Source organism: Sinocyclocheilus grahami, unplaced genomic scaffold, assembly GCF_001515645.1.
Source record: "Sinocyclocheilus grahami isolate Dianchi unplaced genomic scaffold, SAMN03320097.WGS_v1.1 scaffold1614.1, whole genome shotgun sequence".
In the NCBI taxonomy this organism is placed as follows: domain Eukaryota; kingdom Metazoa; phylum Chordata; class Actinopteri; order Cypriniformes; family Cyprinidae; genus Sinocyclocheilus; species Sinocyclocheilus grahami.
Genome location: NW_015506793.1, coordinates 126,583 through 148,535, shown reverse-complemented (window position 1 = coordinate 148,535; position 21,953 = coordinate 126,583). Strand labels below are relative to the sequence as shown.

At 44.9% G+C, this 21,953-nt stretch overlaps 2 protein-coding genes across 5 annotated transcripts in view; one reads left to right on the top strand and one right to left on the bottom strand.

Annotated features, from left to right (window-relative positions):
• The first annotated feature begins 432 nt into the window (after window positions 1-432).
• Window positions 433-19,126, top strand: LOC107571566 (msx2-interacting protein). 4 transcript variants are annotated; one of them, XM_016257895.1, is made up of 14 exons: window positions 433-900; window positions 2,574-3,059; window positions 4,974-5,134; window positions 6,625-6,825; window positions 6,911-7,062; window positions 8,089-8,214; window positions 8,353-8,466; window positions 8,569-8,682; window positions 9,056-9,156; window positions 9,283-16,258; window positions 16,345-16,437; window positions 17,196-17,390; window positions 18,268-18,426; window positions 18,504-19,126. In XM_016257895.1, the coding sequence occupies exons 1-14, from the start codon at window positions 491-493 to the stop codon at window positions 18,633-18,635; spliced, it is 9,420 nt and encodes a 3,139-aa protein (XP_016113381.1). In that variant the 5' UTR covers window positions 433-490; the 3' UTR covers window positions 18,636-19,126. The 4 variants fall into 4 exon arrangements, with proteins under 4 accessions (XP_016113381.1, XP_016113382.1, XP_016113380.1 ...); XM_016257896.1 differs by having other exon boundaries at window positions 2,571-3,059; window positions 4,977-5,134; XM_016257894.1 differs by having other exon boundaries at window positions 2,571-3,059.
• A 74-nt stretch (window positions 19,127-19,200) lies between these two features.
• Window positions 19,201-21,953, bottom strand: part of prkar2ab (protein kinase, cAMP-dependent, regulatory, type II, alpha, B) — an 8,051-nt gene continuing 5,298 nt past the window's right edge. Inside the window, exons 9-10 of the mRNA XM_016257901.1 lie at window positions 21,609-21,747; window positions 19,201-19,571 (exon numbers count right to left, since the gene is read on the bottom strand). Coding sequence (XP_016113387.1) covers window positions 19,447-19,571; window positions 21,609-21,747 — 264 coding nt within the window. The 3' untranslated portion in view covers window positions 19,201-19,446. The remainder of the gene's footprint in view (window positions 19,572-21,608; window positions 21,748-21,953) is intronic.

Sequence of the window (21,953 nt, the reverse complement as noted above, 5' to 3'; positions counted from 1 at the left end):
AAAGTGATTTTGTGCCTCTTTGAGATGAACAATAATACGCCGTTCACTTGCAGAACGCAAGCTTCTAGAGGCACATAACTCTGAAGTAATGCATTTAGGTAAATGGGTCACGCCTCAGCAGAACTCGCATCAACGCGTCCGTGTCCGTGTGCGGTTAGCTCGCTGCTAACGCCGGTGTAACGGCTGGAACCGATTCTATCCGGAGAAACCGAGACTTGATCGAGAATCTGCGGTGTTTCTCAACTAAAACGAACTGCTGCTGTCCTGTTTCAGTTGAGTGCGCTGAGTCGCTGTACTGCAGAGAGACGCTAAACTGGTGCGAGATCGCTTTGAGACTGCAGTGTGCACGGGCTGCGGAGCGCCTGCGCGGTCTCGCGAGCACAATAATGGAGAAGTAATCAGGTGTCATCCGAACATGAGGAGGTATCTGTTGCTGAGAGTTCAGAAAGTGACTTTTAAAACATCACGCTTCCTCTTATGTTGACCTATAATGTGTTTTAGTGGCTGTCGCGCGCGTGATTCCTGGATGTGTGTGACATTTACAGCACTTCTTCTTCTTCTTCTTCTTCTTCTTCACAGGTATGGCCGGGTGGAGAGCGTCAAGGTCCTGCGCAAGCGCGGCTCCGAGGGCGGCGTGGCGGCCTTCGTGGATTTCGTAGACCTCAAAAGCGCCCAGAAGGCGCACAATGCCGTCAACAAAATGGGGGACAGAGACCTTCGCACAGATTACAATGAGCCGGGTTCAGTGCCCAGCGCCGTGCGCGGTCTGGAGGACCCCACCCCCTCCAGCAGTCACGGAAGGGAGGTGGCAGGGTTCTCGAGGAGCGCCGTGGGGCCGGTGTACGGGCCCCCGGTGTCTCTCCACACCAGAGAGGGGCGCTATGAACGCAGACTAGACGGGTAAGTGGACACAGGCTCCCTCTGCACTACAGGGGGCCTGTGGTGTCAGACACAGGGGTTCAGGTTGGGTTAAACACAATAGACCAGATTCTAGGGATCCCTCTCCGTTCTGAGGCCTGACTTCCTGCACACGGAATTATTAATCCTTGTCTATCGTGTAAGAATGAGTGGATTAGATTGGTGTGGGATTACTGTGTGAGCCATAGCCCTCGTCTGAGTTGGATATTACCCACGTGGAGAATATCCCGGTCGGTTTGGATATTACGATGGCTGGCGGAGACGTAACGGGTGAGTTTGGATATTAGGCGTTCGACGAATCTCGGATGTTACCCCGCCGCCTTGGAACAGCGCTCTTTGGGAGTATGTGCCGATGACGGATTAAACGCAAGGTTTTTAACCGGAACGTAGTTACGAGTTGTCGCGAAGCTTTTCGTCCCTTCTCATTTGCCTTGCACGACTATCCCATCACCCATTTGGTCATTGTGCTAACTGTCTGTCATGCCGTGGATGTGTATCACTGCCGTGGATTTAGGAGCGCGCCGCTGGAGCAAGGAGTAAGTGTGTCAGGGTTCATCATCTCCATCCTCCTTGTCACCGCACGTCATTCTTAGAGACCACGTGACGCCCGCGCTTGGATACCTTTACGAAGCCTCGAAGACCAGAAGACGTCGTCACGGGAAGATTCCCACGGATCTAACCTCGTGTTGGATGTATAGGTGTAGATGGAGGCTTTGCTGGATTACCTGATCTCCAGTGGATGTACGAACGCGGTAGAAGAGTCCCACCGCTGCCGTTCTGGGGAACATAATGAGCTGGAATTAAATTTTTTGTCCCACAGAGATGTGTGCTTGTTTTTTTTGGTGTTAGGATTATTTCACGAGTGTAAAGCCAAGTTTTTTTGTTTTTTTTTCCTAATGCGTTCCTTTTTCTAGACTCTTTTTCCTACATTTTCCTGAAGTCTCCTTTAGTGAACCTTGAGATGGATGGCCTGACGCTGACGCGACCCTCTTTGGACGAAGAACCTTTTTGCGTAGTGGGACTTTATCGTCCGTTTTTCTCCCCCAAGCACCGCTTTATGCCATCGCTGTTTTTGGCTCACACAAAATTCCTCCTGTATTGTATTGGGAATATTTAGGGTCAGTTACTGCTCTGAAAAGGTTGGTATTGCCCTGCCTTTACGCTTCTCTGTGCTTTCTCTCTCTAACCTAGACATGCACCCTGTCTCTTAACCCCTGTTCTTCACTAACCCTAGAGCCTTGTGCTATTATTAACCCCCCTCTCCCTCCGTCTACTCCCAAGTGTTTCAGCTCTTGATCTTCTCTTCTGTCTGATTTCTCCTCCAGTGTTCAGAGCCAGATAGCCAGCATGGTTCATTTGATCAGAGTAAACGCTCAGTGGCTGGTCGACTGTAATAACGCCACAGTCGGATAGAAACACTGCATGATTCATTTAGAAGTGCGTTCTCGGCGCTAGAGCCTCAGCATAGTTCAGTCTACCAGACATGTGCGTGTGATTTCGCTCGTTAAATTGTGGCTCCGTAACCTGGCCCGCTAGGTTTTGGATGACGAGGTGTACTTGAGTTCCTGTGTTAGGTGTTTGGCATGGATCCGGTCCGATTATAAGTGTGTGTGTTCCCTTTTCTGTTGTGTCTCTCTCTGTCTCTCTCGCAGCAGCGGCTCGGACAGTCGGGAGCGAGCGTACGATCACAGTCCGTATGGACACCACGAGCGCAGCGGCTCCTTCGACCGGCCGCGGCACTACAACACGGAGTATTACCGGGACCGCGCGATGTTCGCCTCCGGGGTGAGCTCGAGCCCGGCTGCCAGTGCTATCAGCGGTGGCTTTGACGCTCCGGAGTCGCACTTCGAGTCTCGGATTCGTGACCCTTTCACCATCTCCAGCTCGGCTCGGCGCGACCCGTACCGTGACGACAGGGGCCGCCGCACAGACCGGACGTACCACCATCGGCGGAGCCGGTCCTCGCACTCTTCACAGTCACGGCAGCCGTCGCCCCAGAGGAGCGCGGGACAGACTCCTAAAGCCACCCACTCGCCCAAAAGAGCCCCTGTGTCGCCCGGCCGGGGCCCACGGTCGTGCTCGCGCAGCCCGTCTTCCAGCTCCGATTCGGTCAGCAGCACCAGCAGCACCGGCAGCGGCAGGTATAATACCAGCACTTTATACCAATATTTTTTATGAGATTTTGCAATTATTACAGCTTTTTTTGTTTATCAGAATAGAGTTGAAAATAGAGCCCTATGAAGTCCGTTTTTTATAAGAGTGCCCTATGAAATTGTTTTAATTTTTCTGGATTGTGTTTTATTGAATGAATGCAGCTTTAATAATTGAATTAATCTTTTAAAATGTAAACAAATAATATTTGAACAATTCCTTTCATTTTTTTTGGTAAACAAAGTGCTGCCTAACAGAGATTAATCTTTAAATTAAAACATGGAATAAAAAGATTGTATGGTTGACCAAATTCATTCTCACAGAATTCGTATCGCAATAACTAAATAATTTTGCGATTTAGCACTAGTCCATGTCACCATTTGAATAAGTGTACAGCCCTACTTTTGATTTGTTCATACAGATTTTGCCAATATTCGTGACATTGTGTTATTCTGTAAATCTTAGGCCCAATCCCAATTCTATGTTATACCCCTTCCCCTTCCCCTACCCCTCCGCTTGTCCCTTGAAACAGTGTCAAGGGGTAGGGGTGAAAATATTCCCCTAAGAATTGGGACACCACTCTACTATACGTCACACTTCATCTTACGTCGTCTAGCTCCTACAATACACACACCTATGCTGGTGTGCATTAGATCCTTTAATTACCGTTTTATTTTAACGCGCTGCTTACTGACACACACACACAAACTTGTCAACGCTTCCCCATGACTTTTAATAACAGTTTAAATACTGAATCGCTACATTATATTTTCCAGCAACGAGAGGATAAAATCACTGTTTTTTTAAAGTAAACTCACTCTAAAAAGAGAAACGCGCATACACGCAACTTTCATCTCTCTCTCTCTCTCTCTCTCTCTCTCTCTCTCTCTCTCTCGAATTTTTTAATATCTGAGGAAAGGTTTTAGCGATGTCTAATTATTGGGGGGACTAGCCCCCCTCAATGTCTACGGTGGTTATCGCCCTGATCAGACATGGACATATGTTGTGGCACTATCGTGCAGTCTGTAATGATATGACGTTAGTTAGCAAATATTAGCGATTTTTTTGCAAACATTTCTTTTAGTAACATGACCATAAATATGAACTCATGATTGAATGTAACATAAAACAAATTATTACTTTTCGTTAAAATCTTTATTAATACCAAAAATGCTTACATTTATGTGTCTTTTTGTTCGCTCGGGGCAGCCATGTTGCCGCTGAAGCCGGTTTACGCTGAGATAATTCATACAACTTCGTTTGAAGTGTGGCCCCGAAAAATCTTCGTTTGAAGGGCTGTCTGGCCCTTACCCCTACCCCTACCCCTACCCCTCCAACCAAAAGAGAATCGAGACACCCCTACCCCTTCACGTGAACGCGCGAAACGGAAACGGAAAGGGGAAGGGCTAAGGGGTAGGATTGGGCCTTAATGTCTGGATTCTACAATACCATCTGCATTTTCCGCAGTTTGCAATCATGGAAATGTCAAGTGTTAATTTACACCTATTTTTTGGTTCTACTTTATTTCGATAGTCCACTTCTACTAACTATGAGCAACTTCAAGTTAGAAGACATTAATTAAACTCTCTACTAATACTCTAATCACTGCTAGTTGTCATGGAGTTGCAAAGTTACTTAAAGTTAGTAGAATATGTCTAAAGTGGACAATCAAAATAAAGTGTTACCAATGTTGGTTTGTAAGCATGCACTTAAATCCCATGAATTACAGAAAATAATTTTTTTCATTTAATAAATTGGTCAACAAAATGGACATCTCTATAAATAGCATTGGGTTTGTTGATTTGGCTTTATTTCTTTTTTTGTCCACTGTTAGTGGGTGTTTTTGGTTGTTGGTTCATGGCGGTGGTTTGTCTGAATCAAGTTCTTCTCTTGGTTTCTGGCAGCAGTGATTCGAACAGCAGCTCCAGTGAAGGATCGCGAGCGCGCTCTGTGCAGTCGACGGCCACACATGCTCCTTCAGCTCCTCATGCGCTCACGCTGGACTCCGACGAGCCACGGAGAAGCTTCGGGATCAGAGTCCAGAACCTCCCGACGCGATCCACAGGTGACCACTTACTGCTCACATCAGCCGTGTTTTCAGAAGCTCAGTCTACGACAAATCAGTTGGACATTATTGAAGTTTTGTTCTTAGTTTGCTCATTTGTTGTTGGTGATGGGAAGCATGTTTACGTTTTTATATCTGAAGAATTTAGGTTTTGATTATGATTGCTAGCCACATAGAAATTGGTGGAAAGGTAGACAATCTTGTTCCCTTCAAGTCCAAATGATTCAGAGTCTCCTCGGGTACAGATATTTGGAAAAACGTAAAAATTGACGTTTGTCTCAAATGGTTGTTTGTTGGCCTTCAAGGGTTAGTTAGGCCCAAAATAAAAATTTTCATCCTCATTTTATGAGTTAGACTGTTAAACAGTTTTTGATCATTGTTGTGTTCAGGATTTTTTGGGTGGGGCTGAAATCACACCTCGATGATGCACTGAGCACAGCCCCTCCTCTAACTATAATAATTACAGCGCATTGGCATCAGTGGTTCGCCTGCTCCGTCGCCAGTTACTGTCATTACCGTTACTTACTACAGTGGGTGTGGTTTCAGCTCAGACAGAGGACACGCCCCCGGCGTTTGAGAGCAGAGAATACTGCTTATTTTTTCAAGATTAATACCTTTATTTACTAGGCTGTTTTTTTTTAATCATTCAAATTTGGCTGGGTGGTTAATAACACATTTTTCTGTGGTGTGACAAACTCAGAATACAATATTGCTTTACACGCGGTTTAAGCAAGTACGGATGAGCTTCTGTTTATGTTCGCTGATCAATGTTTATATGTGAAGAAAAGACTAAATTAAGTCTGTTCATCATATAAAGAGATTGTGTCTCTTCAGAAGACTTGAATTAAACTGCTCCATTCATATTTGTTCGTTGATCTCTTTACGAACATTTTGAAGTGTTTTGAGCAAACAGACTTATTGAAGGAATGGAAGAATATCTCCGATTTCATAAAAAATATCTCCATTTTCTTACAAAGATGAACTTTCTTATGGGTTTTGGAACGACATGAGGTTGTGATTAAGTGATGACAGAATTTTCATTTTGGGCTCAACTAACCCTTTAAAGCCCACCAAACATCCTACGTGTCAAATTTTCACGTTTTTCTAAATACCTGTACTCGAGAAGACTCAGAAATTGGTGGAAATGTAGACAAACTTGTTCTATGAGGCTAGCAATCATAATTCTTCAGATATCAAACCTTAAACATGCTTCCCATGACTTTAGATTTAGGTCACCACCAACAAATGAACAAAGTAAAAAATGACAAAGTTAATTTTGGGCTGAACTAACCTTTTAATTTTGCTCACTTAAAAATCAGGGATACTGACTTGTTTTTCATCTCCAAACATGAGAGTTGATTGGATTTCTGACAAGTTTAAGTCCCTTTCATGATCATAATGTAAAGCAGATACCCGTGAGAGATTTTGAGGCAGTACGTTTCAGACGTCACTTTCTGAGCGCTGAAGCGTCTGTGCTTTACTGTCCTCAGATACGAGTTTGAAAGACGGGCTCTTTCACGAGTTTAAGAAGTACGGTAAAGTGACGTCGGTGCAGATCCACGGCGCGTCGGAGGAGCGCTACGGCCTGGTGTTCTTCAGACAGCAGGAGGACCAGGAGAAGGCCCTCGGCGTGTCCAAGGGGAAGCTCTTCTTCGGGATGCTGATCGAGGTCACGGTCTGGAACGGCCCCGGTGGGTGTCTGCCGAAGATCAGTGCGTCACACTCTAGCGCTCGCTGTGCTTCGATGCTAAATCCTGACCGGTTTGCCTCCAACAGAGACGGAGAGCGAGAACGAGTTTCGTCCCCTGGACGGACGCATCGATGAGTTTCACCCAAAGGCCACTCGTACGCTGTTCATCGGAAACCTGGAGAAGACCACCAACTATCAGCAGCTACTCGACGTCTTCCAGCGCTTCGGGGAGATAGTGGTAAGTTAGCGTGTTGTGTCGTATTATGTACTAGTAGAGTAATATGAGCATTAAAGGGTAAGTTCACCCAAAAATGAAAATTAGCCAGTGTTTTACTCACCACCCGTGACGCATCCTAGGTGTATTAACGTTGTAGTAACAACTACGAGTGGGAGTGTGATCACTTGTGTGTGCACGTGAGAGTGAGTGTGTGTGTGTGTGTGTGTGTGTGTGTGTGTGTGTGTGCGCGCGCGCATCGGGGAACTCCGCTGTGCGTGATACAGAGAGTGCGACCATAACGTAGAGACCGAAATGACATGCCGTAGTGTAAATAAAATAAAAAACGTAAGGCTATTTAGTTTAATAAAAGAACAAGGTATAGACCTGTTCTATCGGAAAGGTAACTTAAATGACTTCTGTTGTGATCTGGTGCTATAGAGAAAATATAATAAAATAAAATAAAATTAACTTGACCTTCAAGGGGGCGGGGGGGCGTTGGGGGGTCGGACCTCCCCCCTAATATAATGGCAGGGGAAACACTGTTGTAGGTACGGATGTGGTTATGTTGTGTTCTTCACATCATCGTAATGTGTTAAAAACATTAAAATGTTTAAAGTCAATATTTCCACTGATCAACACTGACAAAGGCCTCAGTACACAGATTGCAGTTTGCTGCAGCCGTTATGTTGTTGTAAAAGCACAGTTAATCAGAAATAATCTCGATTACGGCTGCTGCGAAGAATCATGAAAAGCATTCTGTAGTCAATGGCTTTATCTTTGATTGTTTTGTTGTTACAGCCCTAATTTTTATGTTTTTTCCTCAATGTCGAAGTTTCTCTTAGGCTATCTGATCTGTCATCTGTTGTGGTTTCTGTAACATTTTAACTAGTTACTTTTTGGCCAAAAAACAAAAATGCAATAAAACCGGGCCAAACAATTGTGTACGAGGGAATTCTAACAACATTTTCCATCACTTACCGTGCTTTGAGTGGAAATGTATTGGTTTCTGTATCTTCTAAAGCATGTGTTTGTCTCCGTTTATTTCAGGATATTGATATCAAGAGGGTGAACGGTGTTCCTCAGTACGCATTTGTTCAGTACTCTGATATTGCCAGTGTCTGTAAAGCCATTAAGAAAATGGACGGAGAGTATCTCGGCGCCAACAGACTGAAGGTAATTATTACTTGCGTGTTCTTGCCAATGTCACTCTCATAAAACATGCTTATATTGTGTGTACATGAGAGCAGTATTATATGTTCGAGTGAAATCAGACTGGATGGTTTCTGATGTGTATTTCTGGCTGTGTTACAGCTTGGCTTTGGGAAGAGTATGCCAACCGCGTGTGTGTGGTTAGACGGCCTGACCTCGAACATCACAGAACAGTACCTCACACGACACTTCTGTCGATACGGGCCGGTGGTCAAGGTAGACTTCTAGGATCTCTAGTCTGTGGAAATGTTTGACGTGCACTATAGAGATTTTACTGGTGTTGCTTAGAGCTATACTAACTACTGGCCTCTTTTACAGGTTGTGTTTGATAGGTTAAAAGGAATGGGTCTTATTCTGTACAACAACACAGATTTCGCCCAAGCAGCTGTTAGAGAAACCAAAGGATGGAAGATAGGAGGGAACAAAATTAAGGTATGTGGGGACTGACTAGTATTTTGATATATACACTACTGGTCATGTTTTTTATGACAACTATTGAGTACCAATAATAAGCAGCAAATCAGCATATTAGAATGATTTCTGAATATCATGTGACACTGAAGACTGGAGTAATGATGCTGAAACTTCAGCTTTGTTCACAGCAATCAATTACAGTTTACAGTATATTACAACAGGAATCAGCTATATTAAATTGTAATAATATTTTACAATATTACAGTTTTTAAACTTTTTTTATTATCAAATAAATGCACATAAGAGACAGCGTTCAAAAAAATGAAATTATGTATATATAGCTATTTGTGTGTTAATTCAGTTATATAATGTGTTTGTTTCCTCTGTCCAGGTTGATTTTGCCAGTCAGGAGAGTCAAATGGCTTTCTATCGGTCTATGCAGGCATCAGGGCAGGACATCCGTGATTTTTATGATATTCCATCAGATCGGAGGTGAGCACTGCTTTAGTGGGGGAAAAAACATAGAAACTATAATTTCTGTCTTTTAGTTTGCTCATCTTTAAGCAGTTGGTTATATTGTAGATTAAAAATTGTCCAAATCTTGTTTCATTTTGTCAGGGACGAACGGAGAACTCCTTATGACTTTTCCACGGAGCGAGCGTATTACGAGAACGTAAGGACTCCTGGCATTTACTCTGAAGACCCCCGTCGAGAGTACCCCGGTCGCAGTCGTGACCGCTATGCAGAGTTAGATTATCAAGGAGAGCACTACGATCCCCGCTATCACGAGGACCCACGGGAATACAGAGACTATCGAGACCCTTTTGAGGACATCAGGAAGTACAGTTATATCCAGCGGGAACGTGAACGGGAGCGCGAGCGTTTTGAGGCGGAGCGAGGCCGATGGAGCCCGTCTCATCAGCGCCGTCCCCTGACTCCCTCTGCTTCGCCCTCACCGTCGGACCGTGTGTCACGAGACGCCGAACGACGCGTGTTCAAGCACTCCTCTGAAAGATCGGGAAGCTGCAGCTCGCTGTCTCCACCCCTGGCTCAGTTTGAGAAGTCTGAGAAATCGCCAGTAGATTACAAATCTGAAGGACTGGAGAGAGAAATGGAGCAGGCCGAGGCAGAGCGCGTCAGTGGGGCAGAGAACAAGAAGCGCGGCAGACGCAGGGAGAAGGCTGACAGAGAGAAGGGAGAGAAAGCAAAGCAAAGGAGAGGGAAAGTGCAGTCTCCCAGCGTACCTCATTCTGAAGCGGATAGAGAGGCTAGCCTGGATTTGGGATCTGGGAAGGTGAAGGTTTCAGATGTGGAGAGTCAAGAACGACAGAAGCATAAAGGGGACAAAGAGCCTTCCCCTACTGACCAGGTAACTTGCCTTGAGTCTCAAAAGGGAGAGCGGCTCGATCAGTGTAAAAGCGAGTCGCTAGACAGAGACGGCAAAGGAAAGGCAAAGAAACATTTAAAGTCTGACTCTGGTAGTGATGGCAAAGACTCCCTTGTAGATTCTGTCAAACTTGAAGCAAGGAAGAGGCGGTTCGGTGATCCCGGCGGGAAAGCGATACGACAGAAACGGGGGCGTCTGGAGGAGGATCCAGGTTCTGGGATTAGCCAACCTGCTGACTTTGCTACAAGCGCGGGATTTGCAAAAGAGACCGATGTTGATGTAAAAGCAGAGAAAGAGGCTCATAAAAGAGAACACTCCAAATCCAGGATTGGTTCTCATTATAGTCAAAGGGAAGAGCTGGATGGTGCTATGAGAGGGACGTCTCGGGGCCCAATGGTAAGGTCAAGTGAATTGCCTGAGGTGGATGTTTTGGACTCAAAATCTCACCCTGGGCCAAGCATATCTAGACGATATTCAACTGATGGAACATCCGATAAGGACAATAAAGTAAGGGATGAATATCTAGAAAATATTGACCTTTCTCAGAGTTACCGCAAACAGATGGAGCAAAACCGACGGCTACGGCAGAAGCTGCAGCCGCTGGATAAACCAGGAAAGCCAGAAACTCCTCTAGGTGTAGATGCAGAAGATCTTGAGCATCGAAGCCTGGTGCATGAGGTCGACAAGCCTCCGCAGGACGTTACTGATAATTCACCTCCAAGTAAGATCAAGAAACAAGAGTCCTTCGAGATGGATATGAATGCTAAGAGAGAAAGGATTTACCGAACGGTCCGGCAAAAGAGTGAAGACCTTGAGTGGAATAACACAAACTCTCCAAGGTTTCAGCATGCCCCCCAACAAAGAGCGGAAGAGTATGCAGACCCTCATGCTCAAATGATTATGAGAGAAGTAAAAGAAGCATTGAAACCTGAGGATAATGCTCCGTCAGATCAGGAGCTTGGGGGTAAACGGATGCACACCTCGCAGATGTCAAAGACGAGTACGTCTCTACAAGACGAGCAGCAAAGACACTGGGAGAGTCGACTAAAGCAAGATTTGTTGCCAGACTTTACAAAGAGCGCTGAGAAAAGACGGCTCAATCAGAAGTACTTAGATTATGGACTTTGGCCTGATTTGGAACCTGGTGAAGTGCGTTCGGACTCTGAAGAAGATCGTGAAAATAAGCCTAACTCTCCTGCTCCATCAACGTCAGTATCCTTCTCTGAAAGACATCGTCCAGACAGATTATCAGAGTCCAAGCTGACGCCCTCTCTAGAGAGAAACAAATTCTGTTCTTTTGCAGATGATCAGACAATCACACCTGATACTAAAGCTTTGTTAGAGCGTGCAAAGTCTTTGTCCTCAACAAGGGAAGACAACTGGTCTTTCCTAGATTATGATTCGCACTTCCCCAGTTTCAGAAGTAGAAAGGACACAGAGAAGGTGGAGTCCGCACCACGACCAACTCCCTCATGGTACATGAAGAAGAAAAAAATTAGAAGCGAGTCTGACGACAAAATTGATGACAGGAAAGAAGATCCAAAGCCAGAAGAACAGGAGAGGCGAGAGTTGTTTGCATCACGTTTTTTGCACAGTTCTATTTTTGAGCAGGATTCAAGGCGTCTTCAGCATCTGGAACGAAAGCATGAGGACCCTGAGCATGGTGTTGGATGTCTGAACTCTCAGCAAGGCCCAGCAGAAGGGCAGCCTGACCCAGAACCAGTTGTGCTTTTCCATAGTCGCTTTTTAGAACTAACAAGGTTGCAGCAACAGAAGAATAAAGAACAAAGCCATCAAGATTCCAAGCAAGATGAAAGCATAGATGCAACCAGAGTAGGCAAAACACCGGAGGAAGAACAAGCACCACAGCAGCAAAATGCTTCTGAACCTAGTATCCAACAAGCTGAGATCAAATCAGTTAGTCCTGTTCAGGTCCCTCAGACTAGTCCTGTTCAAGCTCCTCAAATATCACCCCCTGTTTTAGCATTTGAAGAATCCTTGCCAACAGTGGGTGCAGAAAGTGTTGATCCTCCAACCTGTAATTTGCTTGATTCTGCTATGAAGGAGGAAGATAAAGAGCCTGAGCAGCCCACAGCTCAGCCATTGCAGCCTTTGCTTGAGCAGCCCTCAGAACCCAATTCTTCAGAATGTCAGGAGTTGAAGATCGCAGCAGAGGATATGGCATTGAAGGCTGATGACTATAAAAGTGCTCAAGACACCAATAAAGTAGTTGCAGAACAGCTCCCAAGCAACGAAACACCAACCAATAATGCACAGCCAGAGGCTGAGCCTCCAGTGAAGTTTCCTGAATCACCAAGTCCCCTCTCGCATATCCATGCTGAGCAACATGAAAAAGAACCTGAGCCACCTGTGGCACCTGAGTCTGAATCTAATAATGCAGATGATCAGAAATGTGCTGATAATTATCCAGTTGAAGAAGCTGTGTCACCCCCTCCAAAGGCAAGAAATAAAAGGGCTAAAACCTCGCCTACCACACCAGTAACTACAACTCTGCCTGCTACCCCAGACAAACAAAGCACCCGCAAAAGTGAGCGCATTGACAAAGAAAAGCTCAAACGTTCATCTTCTCCAAGAGGAGAGGCGTTCAAGACAACACCTGATTCAAAGTCATTAAGTAAGTCACCTGTGCACAGCATAGAAACGGAGCAATGTACAGAGCAAAATTCACAGTCAGGTAGGGCAAGACGTAGAAATGTGCGTTCTGTCTATGCTACACCAATTGAAGATGAAACTGCTCTGCAACTTGGAAAAGATGCCGAATCGCCTCGAGGTGCACGGAAGCGTGGTGTAGACAGAGATGTAGGTTCTGATGTAGAGGCTGTTGCTGCTCCACCGACCTTGAGACGGGGACGCCCCCCTAAGAATCGACGCCAAGCAGAGGATGTACCAGCGGGCAAAGTCGAACGGTCAAAATCAACCGAGTCTAAGGAGTTGGATGGCAGTGAGACGAGCAGTGAGGGGCTTCCCAAAGTGGGTAAAGGCAAATTTTCACCCCCCACACAAAAAGGAGTCAGTCCAGGAAATGCATCAGCATCTGGAATCGGAAAGAAAGGAGACAAAATGGAGAAAATTTCGGAAAGTCCCAAACTCATTACTGAAGAAAACCCTCCCATTCTTAAAAACCTTAGAATCCGTCTTGATGTGACCGAAGTAAAGGCAATGCTTCAGACTAGTGAAGAAGAACCTGGAACTGATGAGTCTCCCAAAAATAGCTCACCTGGTGTGTCCTCAAAGGATGAGGTACTAGAAGCTCAATTTGAAAATGATGCCATGGATGATGCTAATAGTGAAAGGGAGACTTTGCCTGCTGCAGCAAAAGCCATTGAACCACATGTAGCTTCGCTGGCTCGAGAGTTGGAGCTTGAGCAAGCTGTTGAGAATATTGCCATGTTCACAGAAGATGCTACTTCTCTTCCATTTAAAAGTAACCAGACAAAGGCACAACGTTTGTCAGCTGAAGAACCAGAGCGTGAGTCAGAAGAAGAAAAGCCTGCAAATCCGTCTAGTGAAACCGAGCTTGCTGCTGCTATAGATTCCATCACATCAGAGAACACAGAACAAATCACGAACTCTGTTGTAGAAACCAATCCTGATGTGCAGACTCTTAGACCTGGTTCAAAAGTATCTGAAATCTGTGTTAGCACAGCAGTCGTTCAGGAGGAGACCGCAACCACTCCTAGAAAAGGGTGTAAAGGCAGAGCAAAAAATTCAAAGAAGGGTAAAGGCCCAAAGGGTCCTGGAAGCAAAAAGGAACCCATCAAAGATGTAGTTTTGGAGGCTGAAAATATCCTTGTGAAGTCACGGGAGTCAGTCCCTGCAGAACTTCCAGCAGCCACGGAAAGATCACCAGCAAGTACAGCTGTTGTCATTACTTCCTCTTCCAAGCAGGGTGTAAGTTTACCAGCTCCTAATGCGGACATTCCAAAGGAACCTGAGTCGCCTCTTAAAACTGAGATGGATATCCCAAAATCCTCTCCAGCTATTAGCAGAAGTCCAACATCATCCAAATACCAGCCTTATTCATACAAGAACACTTCTCCTTCACTATCTCCAATGAGAACTTGTCTCAAGAGTTTGTCCTCATACCCAAGCAGGCTTTCTGTTTCCCCAACGGAGCGTTGCAATCAGCCGAAAGAAGCTGAGGTCCTCTCACATCCGCTGAGCTCTGTAGCACCGATGGAGAGCCCTACATTACCCTCAGACACCCCTGCTCATGATGCCAACTCGGGTGATTTGCGCAAAATCCTCACAAAACCTAGAACTGTTCCAGTGTTGGAAATCGGTGCTACATCCGGAAATATGCATGCTCCTCCTTTAAGGGAAAGTGACGCTAAACCAGATGTGGTAACCAGCAAGAGTGCTCCTCAAGATAAGAGGCAACCCCTTGTTTCAGCCCAACCTGTAGTTCGACAGCCTGCTTCTATACCGTCCCCAGAAACTAAACAGATCTTCAGTGAGAAGTCAGTGATTTCAGTTATTGCTTCCACTCCCACCTCCGTCATCAGTCGCGTTTGCAATCCCCCCGACTCCGAGGAGAAGCCAAATGCTCAGATTGGAAATCCTTTTCTTGACAAACAACCTCCAAAACAGATTTACCAGCCAAGCTTGGAGGAAAGCAGTACGTACCATGGTCCAGCAGTTGGTGAGGAAGGTGGAAATGCCGGTCGCTATATTGTGGAGAGTACTTCTTTGAGTACAGGTTCCAGCACAGGACTAAGAGTTCAGACATCAGAAGGTGTGGTGGTGCTGAGTCATTCTGGCCAGAAAATGGAGGGGCCACTGCGTATAAGTGCCAAAATCAGCCAGATCCCACCTGCCAGTGCTGTGGACATAGAGTCACAGCAGCTGGTGTCAATGCCCCAAATCAAGCAGGAACTTTACAGTGCCTCCCATCCGCCATCTTCAAAATGCCCACTTCCTTCAGATCATGGACATTCAATAAAACCCCAACCAAAGGTCTCCACGATTAAGCAAGAATCTGCACTGGACAAATTAGAATCTGCTTACACTCCAGTTCAAAGTGGAGTTGTTAAGATACTGCAGCAAACGCCTGGCCCATCACAGGTCATGAGTTACCATCCTACAGAATACCCAATGGTGATGAAGCACCCTAAGAAGGGTGACGGGCCAGAGTCTCTCAACGTGGAGAAACCTGCTTGGGTCCCAACAATTAGTCCTGTTATAAGTCCACATCTTCCCTCGGCAGCAGGCAATCATGTTGGCTTCATAACTGGCACACTGACAGACAGAACTCCGTCACTCATCCAACCCAAGCAGGAGCCGCGCTCTCCACGGAAATCCGGACATCCTCATTCTCCTTTTGCCAAAGTGTCCTCTCCTATCGGCTCTTCATCTCCAAAAGGTGTGTCTATGGTCCTTCCCCCTGGATTAAACCCTCTGTCCCAGTATGTTTCCACAGTCCACCACTCGGAGCAGTCTGTGATCATGCCTCCACACAACACTCACGGTAGCATTGGAAGGATGTCGCCACACCGCGTCGGCGCATTAGGACACCTCACCCAGGGTGAGGTACGAGTGAACACTCCTCCCCTCTCCATGATGAACTATGGGATTCACTCTGAGAGCCTCGCCTCCTCTTGGGCTCCTGGCCAGCAGCGACCCACATCTCCTCAGGCCGTGGGAAACAGGGAGATGGTCCTCAAGGTGAACCCAGCCAATGCAAGACCGCCGGCTGCTCAACTCAAACCAGACTCCATACCAGCAGAATATCGTGGAGCTCTCCACAGTGGTTTACCTCTCGATCGATTCAACAGAGACATGCGGGTGCTCATGCACCACCAGCAGAGCGATCGCCCCGCTGCGGAGTTACACCAGGGGCACGTCCCTGAGAACATAACACCCTCCTCGACTCCTACCAGCATGGCAGCGTCTCTTTCTCCTCGGCCACACTTGTTATCGAAGGGAGTATCCGAGAAGGACTCCTCGAAAGCATCAGAACTAAAGAGGGCGCAGTCACCTTCCAGTAAGGAGGGAATGATGGCGATCCGTAGTTCAATGCCTCCCATGACTTCTCCTCAAAGAGTTCAGCTGATTCCAGCAGGAACTGCGGCTTCCTTCACTGAATATTCAACCATGTATACAAACCTCCGGCCTGCCCACGCTCAGTTTGCTGAGAATTCCCCAATGGGGATTAACCAGTCCACCCATAGCATCCCACCGTCGCAGGTAAGTTTGCGTTTGCATCATTTAAAAATATTTTGTAGCTTTTAGAGCTATGTAAATAAAGTTTGTGCCTTCCATTTTAAACGAAGGGTGTTCAAGAGCCGGAGTCCAGTCAGGCACAAGCTGAGTCTAAGGTGGAGCTGGTTGGACACCAGCCTGTGAACATGGTGCAGCTTCTGACGGTGAGTCTCTGTCAACAACGGCACACAGAAGAGAATTTCTGTCGACCCAATACTTCTGATTTTTAATTGTCCTGACAATATTTTCACTGGCCCCATAATGATAATTATTAAATGCAAAAGATTAATTAAAGTTTAAAGGAATAGTTCACCCAAAAATGAAAACTGTCAATAATTACTCGCCCTCATGTCGTTCCAAACCCATAAGACCTTTGATGAAATCCAAGAGCTTTCTGACCCTCCATAGACAGCAAGGGTACTACCCCAGTCAAGGCACAGAAAGGTAGTAAGAACATTAAAATAGTCCATGTAACATCAGTGATTCAACCGTAGTGTTGTGAAGCTACGAGAACGAAGGTCTTACGGGTTTGGAACGACATGAGAGTAATTAATGATAGAATTTCCATTTTTGGGTGAACTATTCTTCTAACACATTCTTACTGATGCTTTCATGACTGTCAAGTAATTTATTTGTATAGAGCTTTTGACAGTACACATTTTCACAGCAGCTTTGCAGGAGGTTCTATTGAAACTCACTGGCCAATGGGCCAGCCTTATTGTTGAACCCTGTACAATGAAAACTGTTTGGACACTTAATATATGAAAGCTGTTGTAACCACAGGTGTAGTTCATGTTCCATTAAGCACAAACAGATATGTAGCCACACAACACTTCATTTCCAACCATCTATGTGCAGTGGGAATGCAAAATTACACCAATACCTACCTAAAGTTTGTGTTTGATAAACTCTGTATATACAGAAATACCCTATTGTGTGGCAAGGCCTGCTGGCGCTGAAGAACGACACGGCAGCGGTTCAGCTGCACTTCTTATGTGGAAACAAAGCTCTGGGCCTGCGCTCTTTGCCTCTGCCGGAGAGTGGCGGGATTCTGCGCATCGTTCAGAGGATGAGGCTGGAGGCCCAGCAGCTGGAGGGAGTCGCTCGCAGAATGACGGTACGAGAATGCACTGTCCAAGACGGCTGCCAATTCTATTCAAAATATAAATGGGTTTAAAGGGATGGTTCATACTAAATATCAAAAACAAATATTGCTAAAAGTTTATTCACTCTCAGGTCATCTGAGATCAGGATGAGTTTGTTTCTTCATCAGGTTTGTAGAAATGTAGCACTGCATCAGTGTCTCAGCAATGGATGCTCTGCAGTGAATGGGTGCCGTCAGAATGAGAGCTGATAAAAACATCACAATAATCCACAGCACTCCAGTCCATCAGTTAACATCTGAAGAAGACAAAAGCTGAGACAAATCCAGCATCAAGACGCTTTTAACTAAAATACCATAGAGTCCATAATCCATAATAACGCTTCCTCCAGTGAGTCAGTGTTCTGGTGTGAATCAGGAGAGAAATCTGCACAGATCAAGCAGCGTTTAAACAGCTCTAAACACATATGTGGCTGGATTTTGATGTGAGAGACAACAGGAGTTGATTTCTGTGTATAAATAGCACGCAAAATAGAAAATCGTGCTATTGATGCGCACTTTCATGAGACTGGGCCCCCCATTCTGACGGCACCCATTCACTGCAGAGCATCCATTGCTGAGACACTGATGCAGTGCTACATTTCTACAAACCTGATGAAGAAACAAACTCATCCTGATCTGGGATGAACTGAGAGTGAGCAAATTTACAGCAAGTTTTGTGTTTTTTTTTGGGTGAACCGTTTATTTTTAAAGGTTTACTCAAGTTTATATCAAAAGTATAACACTTATTTGATGCAATGCAAGCCAGTTTTCACAGGCATCTCCATTTACCATGATGGTTATTGGGCATGAAATGTTTGGCTGAAAAATGTTTTATGTGCTGTGTTTTCAGGGGGAAAGTGATTTCTGCCTGCTGTTGGCCATGCCCTGTGGTCTGGACCAGGAGGACGTGTTGAACCAGACACAGGCGCTCAAATCCGCCTTCATCAATTACCTGCAGGCCAAACTAGCGGCCGGCATCATCAACGTCCCCAACCCCGGCTCCAACCAGGTGAGCGCTTGTCTCACACACACGTGCTCAATCTCCTGCCACAGCAGTGCATCTGAAACGCTCGTTTCCCTCCACAGCCTGCGTACGTGCTGCAGATCTTCCCTCCGTGCGAGTTCTCCGAGAGCCACCTGTCTCGCCTGGCTCCGGACCTCCTCAGCCAGATCTCCAGCATCTCTCCGCACCTCATGATCGTCATCACCTCCGTCTGATTCCCCCGCTCCTCGCGGCTCTACAGTCTGACTGCACGTGTCTGCGGTCTGTGTATTTATTGATCCGTTTCATTTTTGTTCACGGAAACATTCATTGGGCAGGAAACAAATGTCTTGAGGGAAAAGGGACATTTTCTTCATTTGGTGATTTTTTGAGTCTATTTTTTGATGAGCAAATCATAGAAGTTATTGTAAGATAAATGTGTGTTTTTAACGAGTCATGTGTCCCTGATTGATTGGACGCTGAAGATCCCTCCGATCGACCGGCAGCAGATGAACAGGATCATGGAGGTTCTGGTTTGCCGGGCTGTACATATTTTAAATATTTAAACATTGGCCAGACGACCCAAACCCAACCGAGCTGGACCGTACCGATGACCGCAGAATCAAACTGTGCTTGTGATGTAAATACTCGTGAGGCGTCAGCGCCGGCTGGGTTTGTTGCGGGCTCTTCAAGCTTTCTTACTCAAATAAAAAAAAAGTCCATAAAACTTGTCACTTTCATTTTAGCCTTTATTCATCAAGAGAAATCACAAACATGGATTATAGTGAAACAAGTACACTTGCTGGAGTCAGTGGTGAGAATCTGTTGAAAAACAAGGAACATTTGGGTTGAAAACCTCTTCCGCTCTTAGAAAGTAACTCAACTCTTCAGTACACAAAAGCTGTGTTTGCTGAAAGGCAGAGCTTTTCTAATTCTGCTTGATATTGTTTTCTGAGCCATGGATTTGATTCACTTGTGTGTGTGTGATGTTAGTCTTCTCAAACTGACAGCGCAGATGTTTTTATCTAGCGTGAGGTGTCTGTGGGTTCAGTGTTTGAGGTCGACACTGGATCCGAACAGGGCTAGCAGCTGCTGCTCGTACTGCTGGATGTTCCTCTTCAGAATCTCCTTACAGGAGCCCAGCAGACGCTCGAACGCCTGCACGGTGATCACTGCGCACACACACACACACACACACACGGTCATTGCTGGGAGACCTGACTCAGAGTTCAGTGTTTGGATTCATTCTGCTGTTCAAGCACTACTGTGACCCTGCACCACAAAACCACTCATAAGCGTCAATTTTCTGAAATCATCTGAATAAATACGCTCTCCATCGGTGTATGGTTTGTTAGGATAGAACAATATTTTACTGATACAATTATTTGAGAATCTGAGGGTGCAAAAAAAATACAAATATTGAGAAAATCATCTTTAAAGTTGACTTGAAAGTTAAACACTGAAATGAGAGTATAGCTGAACACGGATTTCTAGCGGTTTTAACATAAGCTTGCTAACATACTGCAGTAGAGTCATGTATTCAGTGAACACGTGATGAAGCAGTCGATGTAGATAAATGATAATCACGTGTGTTTACTGATGAGCAGCTCTTACGTTTTCTGACAGACGTACAGTATTTTTGCACTTAAAAGTATAATTTTTAGTGATTAATTGACAAAACATGAAGAAAATGCACAAAAACATCCAACATCTGCGGTCAAACTCTTTTAACCATTGATTGAACAATGAAAAAATTAAATGTCTTCTGAATTGTTTAGTTGGAGCAGCTTTACACGCAGCAGCATCAGAACTCGTGCTGTTCAGTTCACGGCCTGACTTTGAGGAGTCATCTTTTCATATTTAATGAGCAGGCCTTTGCTATTGCGGGTCTGAGGCTTTGGCTTAGTTTGCTATCTGAGATTACAGCCATAAACACCTTTAAAGCTGGAGTTAAAAATTTGGGTTTTTAGTTATGTAGCTGCATGTTGCTTATAGAGCACTTGGGTCTGCTGCTGCAGTTGTACAGTGCTTTATAAATGAAAGGAATTAATGATTTCTGATGAATCGTGATCTTCAGTAAAAGCACGAAGGTGAAGCAGCATGTGTTACTGAGCATGTGCACTGGAGGAAATACCCACAATCCCCTGCATGTGGCTCATTTCATGACGCGTGGTGCATTATAGGGATTTGCACTTCACACATTATTTTGCTTTAAAACCATTAAAATATTTGTTAATGATTTTTTTTTAAATATTTAGTTTGTCACATCTTTAAAAAAAAAAACAATTCTCAACTACTTCATAACTCCAGTTGTTAGATATGACGGTGAATGCCAAATCAAACGTAAGCGGCGTTTGTTAGCATTAGCTCTCGTGCTGTAGCGGCTAATCACTAGCCAGCGTTTTCTTCTCTCCTGGAAAAATCAACTAGTTTTTCCTGCTTTTAAATACACAAAAATATGTAGATATTTTTTTTAATGAGAAAAATGTTGGAAAAAAAGCATTTGGAAAAAATGAATTTTTTTTGATGACGGAAAAAAATTGAAGAAAGAAAAAAAATTGATAAGAAACGTTTTTTGGTGAATAAAAATCTTTTTTTTTTTAGTTTTTGATGAGAGAAAAAATATTTTTTTATAAGAGAAAGAAATTTGATAAGAAAAAATTGATGAGAAAAAAGTTTTTTGGTGAGAGTTTTTGGATGACAGTAAAAAAAAAATTGAAAAAAAATGATAAGAACGATGGTTTGTTAGGATAGAACAATATTTGGCTGAGATACAACTATTAGAAAATCTGGAATCTGAGGGTGCAAAAAAACCTAAATATTGAGAAAATCATCTTTAAAGTTGTTCAAATGAAGTTCTTAGCAATGCATATTACTAATCAAACATTAAGTTTTGATATATTTACGGTAGGACATTTACAAAATATCTTCATGGAACATGATCTTTACTTAATATCCTAATGATTTTTGGCATAAAAGAGAAATGTATAATTGTGACCCATACAATATATTGTTGGCTATTGCTACAAATATCCCCCAGCGACTCAACACTGCTTTTGTGCTGCAGGGTCACATTTGTGTTTTTTTTTCTCTCAACACTGCAATTTTGACCCGGTGTGACTTATAGTTAAGTGCAAGTTATTTTACAGAGAATACAGTACAGAACACTGCTGTGGTATTTCAGCATCTGTCCTTGGTGAGGTTCATACCTAAACACTTGGTCTCTCCTGCCGCGTACACAGACGCTGCTCGGGGTTTATTGGTGACCAGCGCCAGCTCACCGAAATACTGACCCCTGGAGCAGCGCGCAACCTCCACCTCCTCCTGTGACCTCTGACCCGCCTGAGTCTGCAGACACGGCAGCATCAGACTCACGCCAAACACGCGCTACAGACTCACACCAAACACGCGCTACAGACTCACGCCAAACACGCGCTACAGACTCACGCCAAACACGCGCTACAGACTCGCGCTACAGACTCACGCCAAACACGCGCCACAGACTCGCGCTACAGACTCACGCCAAACTCACGCCAAACACGCGCTACAGACTC